Genomic DNA, 20,331 nt, shown 5'->3' on the forward strand with positions numbered 1-20,331 from the left:
AATGTTTTTATTTTATTTTTATAGTAATACATTACATTCAATGCAAACGATGCATTCCTTTTTACATACAATACACTCTGCAATTCAAACGTTGGGCTTTTTTTTTCAAAACATCATTTTAAAATGAAATTGTATTTTCTAATTCATCAGAAGTGAGAGAACACAAGTCAACTAGGTGTAACAAAATGTTCCACACGTTGAGTTATATATCTCTAAAAACAAGGTCAAAAAAGAAACCCATTAAAATCCACTATACAGTGGGGCAAAAAAAGTATTTAGTCAGCCACCAATTGTGCAAGTTCTCCCACTTAAAAAGATGAGAGAGGCCTGTAATTTTCATCATAGGTACACTTCAACTATGACAGACAAAATGAGGAAAAAAAAATCCAGAAAATGTATAATTTGCAAATAAATTCATTAAAAATCCTACAATGTGATTTTCTGGAGAAAAAAAAATATCATTTTGTGTGTCATAGTTGAAGTGTACCTATGATGAAAATTACAGGCCTCTCTCATCTTTTTAAGTGGGAGAACTTGTACAATTGGTGGCTGACTAAATACGTTTTTTGCCCCACTGTATGTCCTGATATACTGTCCTCATTAGAAATATTGGACTTTATTTTTGTTATATTTAATTTACATCGGTCAGTATAGACTTCAGAGATTCTCAAAACAACATAAATTGCACAGTAGTTATATTTAAACTTCTTGTTTAAAACATTTTTACACCTAGTAAACAGTCTGAGACACGGTATGAAAATGCACCTCATCTTACCACAGACGGGGGATGTTTCCAGTCTTTGGTACTCATTATCTTGATTGGAAGAAATCTAGCCTGGTTCAACCAGACTGAAACACTGTGCTCACCATTGTAACAATGGTGAAACATCACAGAATCAGTTTTGGATTCCAGGCTACTAAACTTTCCCCCTCCACACTTCAATCAGAAACTACCACATGTAGTGCTAGAGTTGTCACTACAGTCCCTGGTTCGATTCCAGGCTGTATCACAACCGGCTGTGATTGAGAGTCTCATACGGCGGCGCACAATTGTCCCAGCGTCGTCCGGGTTAGAGTTCGGCCGGGGGGGTAGGCCGTCATTGTCAATAATTTGTTCTTAACTGACTTGCCTTGTTAAATAAAGGTTACATTTTTTTTTTTTTACTTAAACCATGAGAGATATCTAATTTAACCATGAGAGATATCTAATTTAACCATGAGAGATATCTAATTTAACCATGAGAGATATCTAATTTAACCATGAGAGATATCTAATTTAACCACGAGTGTTCAAAAAGAACCCTATTCTCTTCATCAGTGGTTCTCAACTAGGGATACTTGGTCTGTCCACAGAGTGTACTTGTGAAGACTCATGAGCCTGTAGGCTTCCTGATATAAAGGTGGTACTCTGGGCAGAACCAAATGTACTTGGTGGTACAGTAATGGAAAACTTTGCACTATATATATAGGGAATAGGGTTCTATAGGGCCCTTGTCAAGAGAAGTGCACTATATATAGGGAATAGGGTTCTATAGGGCCCTTGTCAAGAGTAGTGCACTATATATAGGGAACAGGGTTCTATAGGGCCCTTGTCAAGAGTAGTGCACTATATATAGGGAACAGGGTTCTATAGGGCCCTTGTCAAGAGTAGTGCACTATATATAGGGAATAGGGTTCTATAGGGCCCTTGTCAAGAGTAGTGCACTATATATAGGGAATAGGGTTCTATAGGGCCCTTGTCAAGAGTAGTGCACTATATATAGGGAATAGGGTTCTATAGGGCCCTTGTCAAGATTAGTGCACTATATATAGGGAATAGGGTTCTATAGGGCCCTTGTCAAGAGTAGTGCACTATATATAGGGAATAGGGTTCTATAGGGCCCTTGTCAAGAGTAGTGCACTATATATAGGGAATAGGGTTCTATAGGGTCCTGGTCTAAAGTAGTGCCCTATATATAGGGAATAGGGTTCTATAGGGCCCTGGTCTAAAGTAGTGCACTATATATAGGGAATAGGGTTCTATAGGGCTCTGGTCTAAAGTAGTGCACTATATATAGGGAATAGGGTTCTATAGGGCTCTGGTCTAAAGTAGTGCACTATATATAGGGAATAGGGTTCTATAGGGCCATGGTATAAAGTAGTGCACTATATAGGGAATAGGGTGCCATTTGGGAGCATTCCACTACAACACCTTCCTTCCAACTATCGGCCTGTGATGTGTACTCTCCATACTGAAACGCTGATTTCTCCACAACCTCTCAGGATTGAGGAAGACTGGGCAGTGTGATCACAGGGTCTTCTATGGCAGCCATTTTGGTAGTAAGAGTGCAGGTTATTATTGGGAGCCACTGGAGACTAGTAAGGATGTAGAGTTGAAGTCAGAAGTTTACATACACCTGAGCCAAATGCATTTAAACAGTTGCAGTTTCACACAATTCCTGACATTTAATCTGAGTAAAAAAATTCCCTGTCTTAGGTCAGTTAGGGTCACCACTTTATTTTAAGAATGTGAAATGTCAGAATAATAGAGAATGATTTATTTCAGCTTTTATTTCTTTCATCACATTCCCAGTGGGTCTGAAGTTTACATACACTCAATTAGTATTTGGTAGCATTGCCTTTAAACTGTTTAACTTGGGTCAAATGTTTTTTTTATTGTGGATATAGATACTTTTGTACCTGTTTCCTCCAGCATCTTCACAGGGTCCTTTGCTGTTGTTCTGGGATTGATTTGCACTTTTCGCACCAAAGCACATTCCTCTCAAGGAGACAGAACGCGTCTCCTTCCTGAGCGGTATGACGGCTGCGTGATCCCATGGGGTTTATACTTATATTGTTTGTACAGATGAACGTGGTACCTTCAGGCGTTTGGAAATTGCTCCCAAGGATGAACCAGACTTGTGGAGGTCTACAGTTTATATTCTGAGGTCTTGGCTGATTTCTTTGATTTTCCCATGATGTCAAGCAAAGAGGCACTGAGTTTGAAGGTAGGCCTTGAAATACATCCACAGGTACACCTCCAATTGACTCAAAGGATCAGAAGCTTCTAAAGCCATGACATCATTTTCTGGAATTTTCCAAGCTGTTTAAAGGTACAGTCAACTTAGTGTATGTAAACTTCTGACCCACTGGAATTGTGATACAGTGAATTATAAGTGAAATAATCTGTATGTAAACAATTGTTGGAACAATGACTTGTGTCATGCAGAAAGTAGATGTCCTAACCGACTTGCCAAAACTATAGTTTGTTTGCAAGAAGTTTCAAGACTGATTAGTCATATAAATACTCAATGAAAAGGTCTAAAAGTTGGTCACAACTCTTCTGCTCCTCTCTAAACGGAATCCTGTGTGGGAAGCTAGTGACCTCTAGAGGCCTCCGCTGGTAGTGCACTGAATACCCTGGTATTAGTCCCTGTGTTACTAACACCCTGGTATTATATACTATACTATACCCAGTCTCTGTGTTACTAACACCCTGGTATTATATACTGTACTGTACCCAGTCTCTGTGCTACTAACACCCTGGTATTATATACTGTACCCAGTCTCTGTGCTACTAACACCCTGGTATTATATACTGTACCCAGTCTCTGTGCTACTAACACCCTGGTATTATATACTGTACTGTACTCAGTCTCTGTGCTACTAACACCCTGGTATTATATACTGTACCCAGTCTCTGTGCTACTAACACCCTGGTATTATATACTATACTGTACCCAGTCTCTGTGTTACTAACACCCTGGTATTATATACTATACTGTACCCAGTCTCTGTGTTACTAACACCCTGGTATTATATACTATACTGTACCCAGTCTCTGTGCTACTAACACCCTGGTATTATATACTGTACCCAGTCTCTGTGCTACTAACACCCTGGTATTATATACTGTACTGTACCCAGTCTCTGTGCTACTAACACCCTGGTATTATATACTGTACCCAGTCTCTGTGTTACTAACACCCTGGTATTATATACTGTACCCAGTCTCTGTGTTACTAACACTCTGGTATTATATACTGTACCCAGTCTCTGTGCTACTAACACCCTGGTATTATATACTGTACCCAGTCTCTGTGCTACTAACACCCTGGTATTATATACTATACTGTACCCAGTCTCTGTGTTACTAACACCCTGGTATTATATACTGTACTGTACCCAGTCTCTGTGTTACTAACACCCTGGTATTATATACTATACTGTACCCAGTCTCTGTGTTACTAACACCCTGGTATTATATACTGTACTGTACCCAGTCTCTGTGTTACTAACACCCTGGTATTATATACTATACTGTACCCAGTCTCTGTGCTACTAACACCCTGGTATTATATACTGTACCCAGTCTCTGTGTTACTAACACCCTGGTATTATATACTGTACCCAGTCTCTGTGCTACTAACACCCTGGTATTATATACTATACTGTACCCAGTCTCTGTGTTACTAACACCCTGGTATTATATACTATACCCAGTCTCTGTGCTACTAACACCCTGGTATTATATACTATACTGTACCCAGTCTCTGTGCTACTAACACCCTGGTATTATATACTGTACCCAGTCTCTGTGCTACTAACACCCTGGTATTATATACTGTACCCAGTCTCTGTGTTACTAACACCCTGGTATTATATACTGTACCCAGTCTCTGTGTTACTAACACCCTGGTATTATATACTGTACTGTACCCAGTCTCTGTGTTACTAACACCCTGGTATTATATACTGTACCCAGTCTCTGTGTTACTAACACCCTGGTATTATATACTGTACCCAGTCTCTGTGTTACTAACACCCTGGTATTATATACTGTACTGTACCCAGTCTCTGTGTTACTAACACCCTGGTATTATATACTGTACCCAGTCTCTGTGTTACTAACACCCTGGTATTATATACTGTACCCAGTCTCTGTGCTACTAACACCCTGGTATTATATACTGTACCCAGTCTCTGTGTTACTAACACCCTGGTATTATATACTGTACCCAGTCTCTGTGTTACTAACACCCTGGTATTATATACTGTACTGTACCCAGTCTCTGTGTTACTAACACCCTGGTATTATATACTGTACCCAGTCTCTGTGTTACTGACACCCTGGTATTATATACTGTACCCAGTCTCTGTGTTACTAACACCCTGGTATTATATACTGTACTGTACCCAGTATCTGTGTTACTAACACCCTGGTATTATATACTATACTGTACCCAGTCTCTGTGCTACTAACACCCTGGTATTATATACTATACTGTACCCAGTCTCTGTGCTACTAACACCCTGGTATTATATACTGTACCCAGTCTCTGTGCTACTAACACCCTGGTATTATATACTATACTGTACCCAGTCTCTGTGCTACTAACACCCTGGTATTATATACTATACTGTACCCAGTCTCTGTGCTACTAACACCCTGGTATTATATACTATACTGTACCCAGTCTCTGTGTTACTAACACCCTGGTATTATACACTCAGTGGACAGTTTATTAGGTACAGTTCATTAGGAATCTAGTACCTGGTCAACAACAATGTTCAGATACAATGTGTCGTTCAAACGTTGACCAATCGGCATCAAGGTACCTACAGTAACGTGAGCCAGGAAAACATTCCCACACCAGTACACCACCAGCCTTGTACCGTTGACACCAGGCAGGACCGGTCCATGGAATCATGCCGCTTACACCAAATCCTGACTAGGGATTCGTCAGACCAGACAATGTTTTTCCACTCCTCAATTGTCCAGTGATGGTGTTGGTGATGGCCACTGGAGCCTCTTCTTCTTGTTTTTATCTGAAAGGAACCCAGTGAGCACCACTGTTGTACTGTGTAGGTATTTGTGACCCACCTTCGACCTCTCTCATCAACGAGCTGGTTTCTACCCACAGGACTGCCGCTGACTGGATGTTTGTTTGTTTGTCCCACTGTTCTCTGTAAACCATAGACACTGACACTGCGTGAAAAGCCCAGGAGGACGTTTCTGAGATACTGGAACCTGGCACCGACAATACCACGCTCAAATTCGCTTAGGTCACTCATTTAGCCCGCTTTAACATTCAATCAAACAGTAACTGAATGTCTCGATGCCTGTCTGCCTGCTTTATATAGGAAGCCACGGCCACGTGACTCCCTGTACCTAATAAACTGTCATACTGAGTGTATAATGTGCTGTACTGTCTCTGGCTACTAACTTGCTTGGTCATTGACACTAACGTTGTGTCACTCTAAAACAAAGTTAGACTTGAAGCATCACACAGTATATAATTTAACCCCTAGTCCAATTCAACACAGAGGAATCTCAATCTCATTATTTGGTATCAAATACTTGGGTCTCTGTGATGGAGAGGTCAGGGGGTCTCTGTGACGGAGAGGTCAGGGGGTCTCTGTGACGGAGAGGTCAGGGGGTCTCTGTGATGAGAGGTCAGGGGGTCTCTGTGATGAGAGGTCAGGGGGTCTTTGACGGAGGTCAGGGGGTCTCTGTGATGGAGAGGTCAGGGGGTCTCTGTGACGGAGAGGTCAGGGGGTCTTTGGTCTCTGTGATGGAGAAGGGTACTGATCATTTTTAAAAATTAATTTAACCTCGAGTGTAGGGGGCAGTATTTTGATGTTTGGATGAAAAACATACCCAAATTAAACTGCCTATTTCTCAGGCCCAGAATATGCATATAATTGTCAGATTAGGATAGAAAACACTCTAAAGTTTCCAAAACTGTCAAAATATTGTCTGTGAGTATAACACAACTGATATTGCAGGCGAAAACCTGAGGAAAATCCAACCCGGAAGTGGCTTCTATTTTGAAAGCTACATGCTCCATAGCCTGCCTTCGCTCCATTTAAAGGGATATCAACCAGGTTCCTTTTCCTATTGCTTCCCCATGGTATGAACAGTCTTTAGACATAGTTTCAGGCTTTTATTTTGAAAAATTAGCGAGAAAGATCACATTGAGTCATTGTATGGCTGGGTGCCAGCAGTGTTTTTTATGAGCAACAGCTTGGAGCAGCCATTTTCTCTCTCTCTCCTATTGAAGAAGCTACAGTCCCGGTTGATATATTATCAATTTATATTGTAAAAACAACCTGAGGATTGATTAAAAAACGTTTGAAATTTTTCTACGAAGAGTACGGATACTATTTGGAATTTTCGTCTGCGATGTCGTGACCGCTCGAGCCTGTGGATTTCTGAACATAACGTGCCAAACAAATGGAGGTATTTTGGATATAAAAATAATCTTTACGGAACAAAAGGAACATTTATTGTGTAACTGGGAGTCTCGTGAGTGCAAACATCTGAAGATCATCAAAGGTAAGCGATTTAATTTACTGCTTTTCTGACTTTCGTGACCAATCTACTTGGCTGCTAGCTGTTTGTAATGTTTTGTCTACTGAGAGAGATATCCTTACATAAACGCTTGTTGTGCTTTCGCCGAAAAGCTTGATTGAAATCTGACATGCCAGGTGGATTAACAACAAGCTAAGCTGTGCTATATTGCACTTGTGATTTCATGATTATTATTATTTTTTTGTAATTTAATTTGAATTTGGCGCTCTGCAATTCAGCGGTGGTTGACGGAAATGATCCCGCTAACGGGATGGGTGCATCAAGAACTTTATTTAAATAGGCAAGTCAGTTAAGAACAAATTATTTACAATGACAGCCTCCCAGGGAACAGTGGGTTAAACTGCCTTGTTCAGGGGCAGAACAACAGATTTTTACCTTGGCAGATCGGGGATTCGATCTAGCAGCCTTTCAGTTAGTGGCCTAATGCTCTAACCACTAGGCTACCTGCCTCTAACCACTAAGCTACCTGCCTCTAACCACTAGGCTACCTGCCTCTAACCACTAGGCTACCTGCCTCTAACCACTAGGCTACCTGCCTCTAACCACTAGGCTACCTGCCTCTAACCACTAGGCTACCTGCCTCTAACCACTAAGCTACCTGCCTCTAACCACTAAGCTACCTGCCTCTAACCACTAGGCTACCTGCCTCTAACCACTAGGCTACCTGCCTCTAACCACTAGGCTACCTGCCTCTAACCACTAAGCTACCTGCCTCTAACCACTAGGCTACCTGCCTCTAACCACTAGGCTACCTGCCTCTAACCACTAGGCTACCTGCCTCTAACCACTAGGCTACCTGCCTCTAACCACTAGGCTACCTGCCTCTAACCACTAGGCTACCTGCCTCTAACCACTAGGCTACCTGCCGCCCCTCTAACCACTAAGCTACCTGCCTCTAACCACTAGGCTACCTGCCTCTAACCACTAGGCTACCTGCCTCTAACCACTAGGCTACCTGCCTCTAACCACTAGTCTACCTGCCGCCCCTCTAACCACTAAGCTACCTGCCTCTAACCACTAGGCTACCTGCCTCTAACCACTAGGCTACCTGCCTCTAACCACTAGGCTACCTGCCTCTAACCACTAGGCTACCTGCCTCTAACCACTAGGCTACCTGCCTCTAACCACTAGTCTACCTGCCTCTAACCACTAGGCTACCTGCCTCTAACCACTAGGCTACCTGCCTCTAACCACTAGGCTACCTGCCTCTAACCACTAGGCTACCTGCCTCTAACCACTAGGCTACCTGCCTCTAACCACTAAGCTACCTGCCTCTAACCACTAGGCTACCTGCCTCTAACCACTAGGCTACCTGCCTCTAACCACTAGGCTACCTGCCTCTAACCACTAGGCTACCTGCCTCTAACCACTAGGCTACCTGCCTCTAACCACTAGTCTACCTGCCGCCCCTCTAACCACTAAGCTACCTGCCTCTAACCACTAGGCTACCTGCCTCTAACCACTAGGCTACCTGCCTCTAACCACTAGTCTACCTGCCGCCCCTCTAACCACTAAGCTACCTGCCTCTAACCACTAGGCTACCTGCCTCTAACCACTAGGCTACCTGCCTCTAACCACTAGGCTACCTGCCTCTAACCACTAGGCTACCTGCCTCTAACCACTAAGCTACCTGCCTCTAACCACTAGGCTACCTGCCTCTAACCACTAGTCTACCTGCCTCTAACCACTAGGCTACCTGCCTCTAACCACTAGTCTACCTGCCTCTAACCACTAGGCTACCTGCCTCTAACCACTAGGCTACCTGCCTCTAACCACTAGTCTACCTGCCTCTAACCACTAGGCTACCTGCCTCTAACCACTAGTCTACCTGCCTCTAACCACTAGGCTACCTGCCTCTAACCACTAGTCTACCTGCCTCTAACCACTAGACTACCTGCCTCTAACCACTAGGCTACCTGCCTCTAACCACTAGGCTACCTGCCTCTAACCACTAGGCTACCTGCCTCTAACCACTAGGCTATATGCCTCTAACCACTAGGCTATATGCCTCTAACCACTAGGCTACCTGCCTCTAACCACTAGGCTACCTGCCTCTAACCACTAGGCTACCTGCCTCTAACCACTAGGCTACCTGCCTCTAACCACTAGGCTACCTGCCTCTAACCACTAGTCTACCTGCCTCTAACCACTAGGCTACCTGCCTCTAACCACTAGTCTACCTGCCTCTAACCACTAGGCTACCTGCCTCTAACCACTAGGCTACCTGCCTCTAACCACTAGGCTATATGCCTCTAACCACTAGGCTATATGCCTCTAACCACTAGGCTACCTGCCTCTAACCACTAGGCTATATGCCTCTAACCACTAGGCTACCTGCCTCTAACCACTAGGCTACCTGCCTCTAACCACTAGGCTACCTGCCTCTAACCACTAGGCTACCTGCCTCTAACCACTAGGCTACCTGCCTCTAACCACTAGGCTATATGCCTCTAACCACTAGGCTATATGCCTCTAACCACTAGGCTACCTGCCTCTAACCACTAGGCTATATGCCTCTAACCACTAGGCTACCTGCCTCTAACCACTAGGCTACCTGCCTCTAACCACTAGGCTACCTGCCTCTAACCACTAGGCTACCTGCCTCTAACCACTAGGCTACCTGCCTCTAACCACTAGGCTACATGCCTCTAACCACTAGGCTATATGCCTCTAACCACTAGTCTACCTGCCTCTAACCACTAGGCTATATGCCTCTAACCACTAGTCTACCTGCCTCTAACCACTAGGCTATATGCCTCTAACCACTAGGCTACCTGCCTCTAACCACTAGGCTATATGCCTCTAACCACTAGGCTATATGCCTCTAACCACTAGGCTACCTGCCTCTAACCACTAGGCTATATGCCTCTAACCACTAGGCTACCTGCCTCTAACCACTAGGCTACCTGCCTCTAACCACTAGGCTACCTGCCTCTAACCACTAGGCTACCTGCCTCTAACCACTAGGCTACCTGCCTCTAACCACTAGGCTATATGCCTCTAACCACTAGGCTATATGCCTCTAACCACTAGGCTACCTGCCTCTAACCACTAGGCTATATGCCTCTAACCACTAGGCTACCTGCCTCTAACCACTAGGCTACCTGCCTCTAACCACTAGGCTACCTGCCTCTAACCACTAGGCTACCTGCCTCTAACCACTAGGCTACCTGCCTCTAACCACTAGGCTACCTGCCTCTAACCACTAGTCTACCTGCCTCTAACCACTAGGCTACCTGCCTCTAACCACTAGTCTACCTGCCTCTAACCACTAGACTACCTGCCTCTAACCACTAGGCTACCTGCCTCTACCCACTAGTCTACCTGCCTCTAACCACTAGGCTACCTGCCTCTAACCACTAGGCTACCTGCCTCTAACCACTAGGCTACCTGCCTCTAACCACTAGGCTACCTGCCTCTAACCACTAGGCTATATGCCTCTAACCACTAGGCTATATGCCTCTAACCACTAGGCTACCTGCCTCTAACCACTAGGCTATATGCCTCTAACCACTAGGCTACCTGCTTCTAACCACTAGGCTACCTGCCTCTCTAACCACTAGGCTACCTGCCTCTAACCACTAGGCTACCTGCCTCTAACCACTAGGCTACCTGCCTCTAACCACTAGGCTACATGCCTCTAACCACTAGGCTACCTGCCTCTAACCACTAGGCTACCTGCCTCTAACCACTAGGCTACCTGCCTCTAACCACTAGGCTACCTGCCTCTAACCACTAGGCTACCTGCCTCTAACCACTAGGCTACCTGCCTCTAACCACTAGGCTACCTGCCTCTAACCACTAGGCTACCTGCCTCTAACCACTAGGCTACCTGCCTCTAACCACTAGTCTACCTGCCTCTAACCACTAGGCTACCTGCCTCTAACCACTAGTCTACCTGCCTCTAACCACTAGGCTACCTGCCTCTAACCACTAGGCTACCTGCCTCTAACCACTAGGCTACCTGCCTCTAACCACTAGGCTACCTGCCTCTAACCACTAGGCTACCTGCCTCTAACCACTAGGCTACCTGCCTCTAACCACTAGGCTACCTGCCTCTAACCACTAGACTACCTGCCTCTAACCACTAGGCTACCTGCCTCTAACCACTAGGCTACCTGCCTCTAACCACTAGGCTACCTGCCTCTAACCACTAGGCTACCTGCCTCTAACCACTAGTCTACCTGCCTCTAACCACTAGGCTACCTGCCTCTAACCACTAGGCTACCTGCCTCTAACCACTAGGCTACCTGCCTCTAACCACTAGGCTACCTGCCTCTAACCACTAGGCTACCTGCCTCTAACCACTAAGCTACCTGCCTCTAACCACTAGGCTACCTGCCTCTAACCACTAGGCTACCTGCCTCTAACCACTAGGCTACCTGCCTCTAACCACTAGGCTACCTGCCTCTAACCACTAGGCTACCTGCCTCTAACCACTAGGCTACCTGCCTCTAACCACTAGGCTACCTGCCTCTAACCACTAGGGTACCTGCCTCTAACCACTAAGCTACCTGCCTCTAACCACTAGGCTACCTGCCTCTAACCACTAGGCTACCTGCCTCTAACCACTAGGCTACCTGCCTCTAACCACTAGGCTACCTGCCTCTAACCACTAAGCTACCTGCCTCTAACCACTAGGCTACCTGCCTCTAACCACTAGGCTACCTGCCTCTAACCACTAGTCTACCTGCCTCTAACCACTAGTCTACCTGCCTCTAACCACTAGGCTACCTGCCTCTAACCACTAGGCTACCTGCCTCTAACCACTAGGCTACCTGCCTCTAACCACTAGGCTACCTGCCTCTAACCACTAGTCTACCTGCCTCTAACCACTAGGCTACCTGCCTCTAACCACTAGGCTACCTGCCTCTAACCACTAGGCTACCTGCCTCTAACCACTAGGCTACCTGCCTCTAACCACTAGGCTACCTGCCTCTAACCACTAGGCTACCTGCCTCTAACCACTAGGCTACCTGCCTCTAACCACTAGGCTACCTGCCTCTAACCACTAGTCTACCTGCCTCTAACCACTAGGCTACCTGCCTCTAACCACTAGGCTACCTGCCTCTAACCACTAGGCTACCTGCCTCTAACCACTAGGCTACCTGCCTCTAACCACTAGTCTACCTGCCTCTAACCACTAGGCTACCTGCCTCTAACCACTAGGCTACCTGCCTCTAACCACTAGGCTACCTGCCTCTAACCACTAGGCTACCTGCCTCTAACCACTAGGCTACCTGCCTCTAACCACTAGGCTACCTGCCTCTAACCACTAAGCTACCTGCCTCTAACCACTAGGCTACCTGCCTCTAACCACTAGGCTACCTGCCTCTAACCACTAGGCTACCTGCCTCTAACCACTAGGCTACCTGCCTCTAACCACTAGGCTACCTGCCTCTAACCACTAGGCTACCTGCCTCTAACCACTAGGCTACCTGCCTCTAACCACTAGGCTACCTGCCTCTAACCACTAGGCTACCTGCCTCTAACCACTAGGGTACCTGCCTCTAACCACTAAGCTACCTGCCTCTAACCACTAGGCTACCTGCCTCTAACCACTAGGCTACCTGCCTCTAACCACTAGGCTACCTGCCTCTAACCACTAGGCTACCTGCCTCTAACCACTAGGCTACCTGCCTCTAACCACTAAGCTACCTGCCTCTAACCACTAGGCTACCTGCCTCTAACCACTAGGCTACCTGCCTCTAACCACTAGTCTACCTGCCTCTAACCACTAGTCTACCTGCCTCTAACCACTAGGCTACCTGCCTCTAACCACTAGGCTACCTGCCTCTAACCACTAGGCTACCTGCCTCTAACCACTAGTCTACCTGCCTCTAACCACTAGGCTACCTGCCTCTAACCACTAGGCTACCTGCCTCTAACCACTAGGCTACCTGCCTCTAACCACTAGGCTACCTGCCTCTAACCACTAGGCTACCTGCCTCTAACCACTAGGCTACCTGCCTCTAACCACTAGGCTACCTGCCTCTAACCACTAGGCTACCTGCCTCTAACCACTAGTCTACCTGCCTCTAACCACTAGGCTACCTGCCTCTAACCACTAGGCTACCTGCCTCTAACCACTAGGCTACCTGCCTCTAACCACTAGGCTACCTGCCTCTAACCACTAGGCTACCTGCCTCTAACCACTAGGCTACCTGCCTCTAACCACTAGGCTACCTGCCTCTAACCACTAGGCTACCTGCCTCTAACCACTAGGCTACCTGCCTCTAACCACTAGTCTACCTGCCTCTAACCACTAGGCTACCTGCCTCTAACCACTAGGCTACCTGCCTCTAACCACTAGTCTACCTGCCTCTAACCACTAGTCTACCTGCCTCTAACCACTAGTCTACCTGCCTCTAACCACTAGTCTACCTGCCTCTAACCACTAGTCTACCTGCCTCTAACCACTAGTCTACCTGCCTCTAACCACTAGTCTACCTGCCTCTAACCACTAGTCTACCTGCCTCTAACCACTAGGCTACCTGCCTCTAACCACTAGTCTACCTGCCTCTAACCACTAGTCTACCTGCCTCTAACCACTAGTCTACCTGCCTCTAACCACTAGTCTACCTGCCTCTAACCACTAGTCTACCTGCCTCTAACCACTAGGCTACCTGCCTCTAACCACTAGGCTACCTGCCTCTAACCACTAGGCTACCTGCCTCTAACCACTAGGCTACCTGCCTCTAACCACTAGGCTACCTGCCTCTAACCACTAGGCTACCTGCCTCTAACCACTAGGCTACCTGCCTCTAACCACTAGTCTACCTGCCTCTAACCACTAGGCTACCTGCCACCCCTGGTGATTAGTAGAGAATAATAAAATATGTGCAGTCACAGTGTGATCCAACTAACGAGCATAAAGACAGCTCCAAACGTCTGACAGCAACCAATCAACCATGGCATTCTGTGACCGGGTGCTTGTAAACAACATCTAAATACCAGGTCCGGAACCAGGACCAGACCTAGCACTGGAACCAGGACCAGACCCAGTCCAGGACCAGACCTAGCACTGGAACCAGGACCCAGCCAACACCCCTCTCCTTTTCCCCTGTTCTCTCCTTCATCCTGGACAGGATGGTCAACCTGGAGCCTTCATCCTGGCCAGGATGGTCAACCTGGAGCCTTCATCCTGGCCAGGATGGTCAACCTGGAGCCTTCATCCAGGCCAGGATGGTCAACCTGGAGCCTTCATCCAGGCCAGGATGGTCAACCTGGAGCCTTCATCCAGGCCAGGATGGTCAACCTGGAGCCTTCGCCCTTCACTGGTCCGGCTGGAGGGATAGAGGGCCCACGTCTCCCTCTCTTCCACAGGTTTGAGAGGTGTAAAGAGGGGTAAGAGAGGGAGTGAGCTGTGCTGGATGCAGAGGATGGATGGGCAGGTGGAGGGGTGGAGTGGTGGTATCTGGCTCCTCTACCTCTCCTCTTCCTCCTGCCCTGTTCATCCTTCTCTTCATCACTTGTTCTCGATGAGAGACTGGACCTTGTGCACCAGGTCTCTGGCGATCTGAAGGATGTGCTGCACGTCATGACGTTCTGCCCTCTCTGTTACACACACACACACACACACACACACACACACACACACACACACACACAGAGGAAGTCAGCGATATGGTTTTATACACACACACACACACACACACACAGGAAGTCAGGGATATGGTTTTCTACACTATATATCTGTAGTGAACACAGTTTGCCTCCACCTTTGTGCTCCATCCCAACACATTTCACCATGTTCTAGTTGGAGGCTCCTGATTGGTGCAGCGGTCTAAGGCACTGCATCTCAGTGCTAGAGGCGTCACTACAGACCCTGGTTCGTATCCAGGCTGTATCACAACCGGTCGTGAGTGGGAGACCCATAGGGCGGCGCACAATTGACCCAGCGTCGTCCGGGTTTGGCCTGGTGTAGGCCGTCATTGTAAATAAGAGTTTGTTCTTAAACTGACTTGCCTTGTTAAATTAAATGTTTTTATTTTATTATTACATATTGCACTACTTTTGACCAGAGCCATAGGGCCCATCCCAACACATTTCACTTGGTCTAAAGTAGTGCACTATATAGGGAATAGGGTTCTATAGGGCTCTGGTCTAAAGTAGTGCACTATATATAGGGAATAGGGTTCAATAGGGCCCTGGTCTAAAGTAGCGCACTATATATAGGGAATAGGGTTCTATTGGGCCCTGGTCTAAAGTAGTGCACTATATAGGGAATAGGGTTCTATGGGGCCCTGGTCAAAAGTAGTGCACTATATAGGGAATAGGGTTCTATAGGGTCCTGGTCCAAAGTAGTGCACTATATATAGGGAATAGGGTTCTATAGGGCCCTGGTCTAAAGTAGTGCTCTGTCTGTCTGTCTGTCTGTCTGTCTCTGTCTCTGTCAGTCAGTCACCGTTGAAGAAGGTGATGATGTCAGTGAAGTCCATGGTATTGTCTCTGATGATCTCTCTGTAGACCTCTACCAGAGCCAGGGCAAGGAACAGGATGAAGTGCTGAGAGGAGATGTGAGGGGCCACCCAGATCACCTCCCATACTGAGAACACATCCTGGTACAGCAGCTCTGGAGGGGAGAGACACACACACCCACAAACACACACAGAGGAGACACACACACACACACAGAGGACACACACACACAGAGGACACACACACACAGAGGAGACACACACACAGAGGACACACACAGAGGAGACACACACACACACAGAGGAGACACAGAGGAGACACACACACACACACACACACACAGAGGACACACACACACAGAGGACACACACACACACACAGAGGACACACACACAGAGGACACACACAGACAGGACACACACACACAGAGGACACACACACACACACACACACACACACATACATACATACATACATACATACATACACACACACACACACACACACAGAGGACACACACACACACACACACACACACACATAGGACACACACACACAGAGGAGACGCACACACACAGAGAGGACACACACACACACACACACACAGAGGACACAAACAGTTATTTGCATTGTATTTCAACTCCAATCTGAAATGTCATACAGTGTACCACTGGCTCATATCATATAAAACCACTGGCTCATATCATATAAAACCACTGGCTCATATCGTATAAAACCACTGGCTCATATCATATAAAACCACTGGCTCATATCGTATAAAACCACTGGCTCATATCGTATAAAACCACTGGCTCATATCATATAAAACCACTGGCTCATATCATATAAAACCACTGGCTCATATCATATAAAACCACTGGCTCATATCATATAAAACCACTGGCTCATATCATATAAAACCACTGGCTCATATCATATAAAACCACTGGCTCATATCATATAAAACCACTGGCTCATATTATATAAAACCACTGGCTCATATCATATAAAACCACTGGCTCATATCATATAAAACCACTGGCTCATATCATATAAAACCACTGGCTCATATCATATAAAACCACTGGCTCATATCATATAAAACCACTGGCTCATATCATATAAAACTACCTGCTGAAGACAGAACCAAGGTTGGTAAAACTCCTGGCTCATATCATATAAAACTGAAGACAGAACCAAGGTTGGTAAAACTCCTGGCTCATATCATATAAAACCACTGGCTCATATCATATAAAACCACTGGCTCATATCGTATAAAACCACTGGCTCATATCATATAAAACCACTGGCTCATATCATATAAAACCACTGGCTCATATCGTATAAAACCACTGGCTCATATCATATAAAACCACTGGCTCATATCGTATAAAACCACTGGCTCATATCATATAAAACCACTGGCTCATATCATATAAAACCACTGGCTTATATCGTATAAAACCACTGGCTCATATCATATAAAACCACTGGCTCATATCGTATAAAATCACTGGCTCATATCATATAAAACCACTGGCTCATATCATTAAAACCACTGGCTCATATCGTATAAAACTCCTGGCTCATATCATATAAAACTACCTGCTGAAGACAGAACCATGGTTGGTAAAACTCCTGGCTCATATCATATAAAACTCCCTACTGAAGACAGAACCAAGGTTGGTAAAACTCCTGGCTCATATCATAGAAAACTCCCTACTGAAGACAGAACCAAGGTTGGTAAAACTCCTGGCTCATATCATATAAAACTACCTGCTGAAGACAGAACCAAGGTTGGTAAAACTCCTGGCTCATATCATATAAAACTCCCTACTGAAGACAGAACCAAGGTTGGTAAAACTCCTGGCTCATATCATATAAAACTACCTACTAAAGACAGAACCAAGGTTGGTAAAACTCCTGGCTCATATCATATAAAACTACCTGCTGAAGACAGAACCAAGGTTGGTAAAACTCCTGGCTCATATCATATAAAACTGAAGACGGAACCAAGGTTGGTAAAACTCCTAGCTCATATCATATAAAACTACCTGCTGAAGACAGAACCAAGGTTGGTAAAACTCCTGGCTCATATCATATAAAACTGAAGACAGAACCAAGGTTGGTAAAACTCCTGGCTCATATCATATAAAACCACTGGCTCATATCGTATAAAACCACTGGCTCATATCGTATAAAACCACTGGCTCATATCGTATAAAACCACTGGCTCATATCATATAAAACCACTGGCTCATATCATATAAAACCACTGGCTCATATCGTATAAAACCACTGGCTCATATCGTATAAAACCACTGGCTCATTTCGTATAAAACTCCTGGCTCATATCATATCAAACTACCTGCTGAAGACAGAACCATGGTTGGTAAAACTCCTGGCTCATATCATATAAAACTACCTGCTGAAGACAGAACCATGGTTGGTAAAACTCCTGGCTCATATCATATAAAACTCCCTACTGAAGACAGAACCAAGGTTGGTAAAACTCCTGGCTCATATCATATAAAACTGAAGACGGAACCAAGGTTGGTAAAACTCCTGGCTCATATCATAGAAAACTCCCTACTGAAGACAGAACTAAGGTTGGTAAAACGCATGGCACTTCACATACAGTTGTAGTCAGAAGTTTATATACACCTTAGCCAAATACATTTAAACTCAAGTTTTTCACAATTCCTGACATTTAATCCTAGTAAAAAGTCCCTGTTTTAGGTCAGTTAGGATCACCACTTTATTTTAAGAATGTGAAATGTCAGAATAATTGTAGATTATGTAGATAATTGTAATTGATTTAATTTCAGATTTAATTTCTTTCATCACATTCCCAGTGGGTCAGAAGTTTACATACACTCAATTAGTATTTGGTAGCATTGCCTTTAAATTGTTTAACTTGGGTCAAACGTTTCGGGTAGCCTTCCACAAGCTTCCCACAATAAGTTGGGTGAATTTTGGCCCATTCCTCCTGACAGAGCTGGTGTAACTGAGTCAGGTTTGTAGGCCTCCTTGCTCGCACACACTTTTTCAGTTCTGCCTACAAATGTTCTATAGGATTGAGGTCAGGGCTTTGTAATGGCCACTCCAATACATTGACTTTGTTGTCCTTAAGCCATTCTGCCACAACTCTGGAAGTATGCTTGAGGTCATTGTCCATTTGGAAGACCCATTTGCGACCAAGCTTTAACTTCCTGACTGATTTCGCTTCAATATATCCACAAACTTTTCCTGCCTCATGATGCCATCTATTTTGTGAAGTGCACCAGTCCCTCGTGCAGCAAAGCACCCCCACAACATGATGCTGCCACCCCCGTGCTTCACGGTTGGGATGGTGTTCTTCGGCTTGCAAGCCTCCCCCTTTATCCTCCAAACATAACAATGGTCATTATGGCCAAACAGTTCTATTTAATTCATCAGACCAGAGGACATTTCTCCAAGAAGTACGATCTTTGTCCCCAAGTGCAGTTGCAAACTGTAGTCTGGCTTTTTTATGGAGATTTTGGAGCAGTGGCTTCTTCTTTGCTGAGCGGCCTTTCAGTTTATGTCGATATAGGACTCGTATTACTGTGGATATAGATGATTTTGTACCTGTTTCCTCCAGCATCTTCACAGGGTCCTTTGCTGTTGTTCTGGGATTGATTTGCACTTTTCGCACCAAAGTACATTCATCTCTAGGAGACAGAACGTGTCTCCTTCCTGAGCGGTATGACGCCTGGTTCCATGGTGTTAATACTTGAGTACTATTGTTTGTACAGATGAACGTGGTACCTTCAGCCGTTTGGAAATTGCTCCCAAGGATGAATCAGACTTCCCAAGGATGAACCAGACTTCCCAAGGATGAACCAGACTTCCCAAGGATGAACCAGACTTCCCAAGGATGAACCAGACTTCCCAAGGATGAACCAGACTTCCCAAGGATGAATCAGACTTCCCAAGGATGAACCAGACTTCCCAAGGATGAACCAGACTTCCCAAGGATGAACCAGACTTCCCAAGGATGAACCAGACTTCCCAAGGATGAACCAGTGAGCAATATACTCGGAAGCGGTGGATGGTGTGCACGCCTCCTGAGTCGGACTAGAAGTCCACTCCTTCATCCTCTTGTCCGGCGTCGTCATCTTGGAGCAGCCCCCCCCCCCCCCCCCCCCCCAGGAGGAATGGAACTGCCTCGGGGAGTTCACACAAAAAGGATCCAATTCAGGGAAGTCAAATTTCTGGTTGAAATGTTGATGAGTGACCGTCAAAAAAGCTTCAAAATCCCCCTCAACAAAATGTAATTAAATGAATGAAAATAGTGTTGTTTCTGAAGAATATCGTACCTCTTTTGAAGTCCAACAGGAACCAGCGGTAGCAGAAATAGAAGTGGGTGGAGTCTCCATTCTGATGCATCAGCTCAAACAGCTCAGAGTCCAGGATCTGATGACGTCATCAAACAGACACCACACCAGAGCGGACCACAGGTTAGGGGTCACGTTAGGATCATTAGAGCGCGCACGCACGCACGCACACGCACACACAGTCAGGGCGGCAGGTAG

At 45.7% G+C, this 20,331-nt stretch overlaps 1 protein-coding gene across 1 annotated transcript in view; it reads right to left on the reverse strand.

Moving 5' to 3' along the window:
- Positions 1 to 14,076: 14,076 nt before the first annotated feature.
- LOC110513669 (small G protein signaling modulator 2-like) overlaps positions 14,077 to 20,331 on the reverse strand; it is a 141,548-nt gene continuing 135,293 nt past the window's right edge. The window contains exons 22-24 of the mRNA XM_036961562.1: positions 20,116 to 20,212; positions 15,762 to 15,929; positions 14,077 to 14,911 (exon numbers count right to left, since the gene is read on the reverse strand). Of these exons, the coding sequence (XP_036817457.1) occupies positions 14,823 to 14,911; positions 15,762 to 15,929; positions 20,116 to 20,212 (354 nt within the window). The 3' untranslated portion in view covers positions 14,077 to 14,822. The remainder of the gene's footprint in view (positions 14,912 to 15,761; positions 15,930 to 20,115; positions 20,213 to 20,331) is intronic.

The sequence above is a fragment of the Oncorhynchus mykiss genome, chromosome 24 (assembly GCF_013265735.2).
Source record: "Oncorhynchus mykiss isolate Arlee chromosome 24, USDA_OmykA_1.1, whole genome shotgun sequence".
Taxonomy (NCBI): Eukaryota; Metazoa; Chordata; class Actinopteri; order Salmoniformes; family Salmonidae; genus Oncorhynchus; species Oncorhynchus mykiss.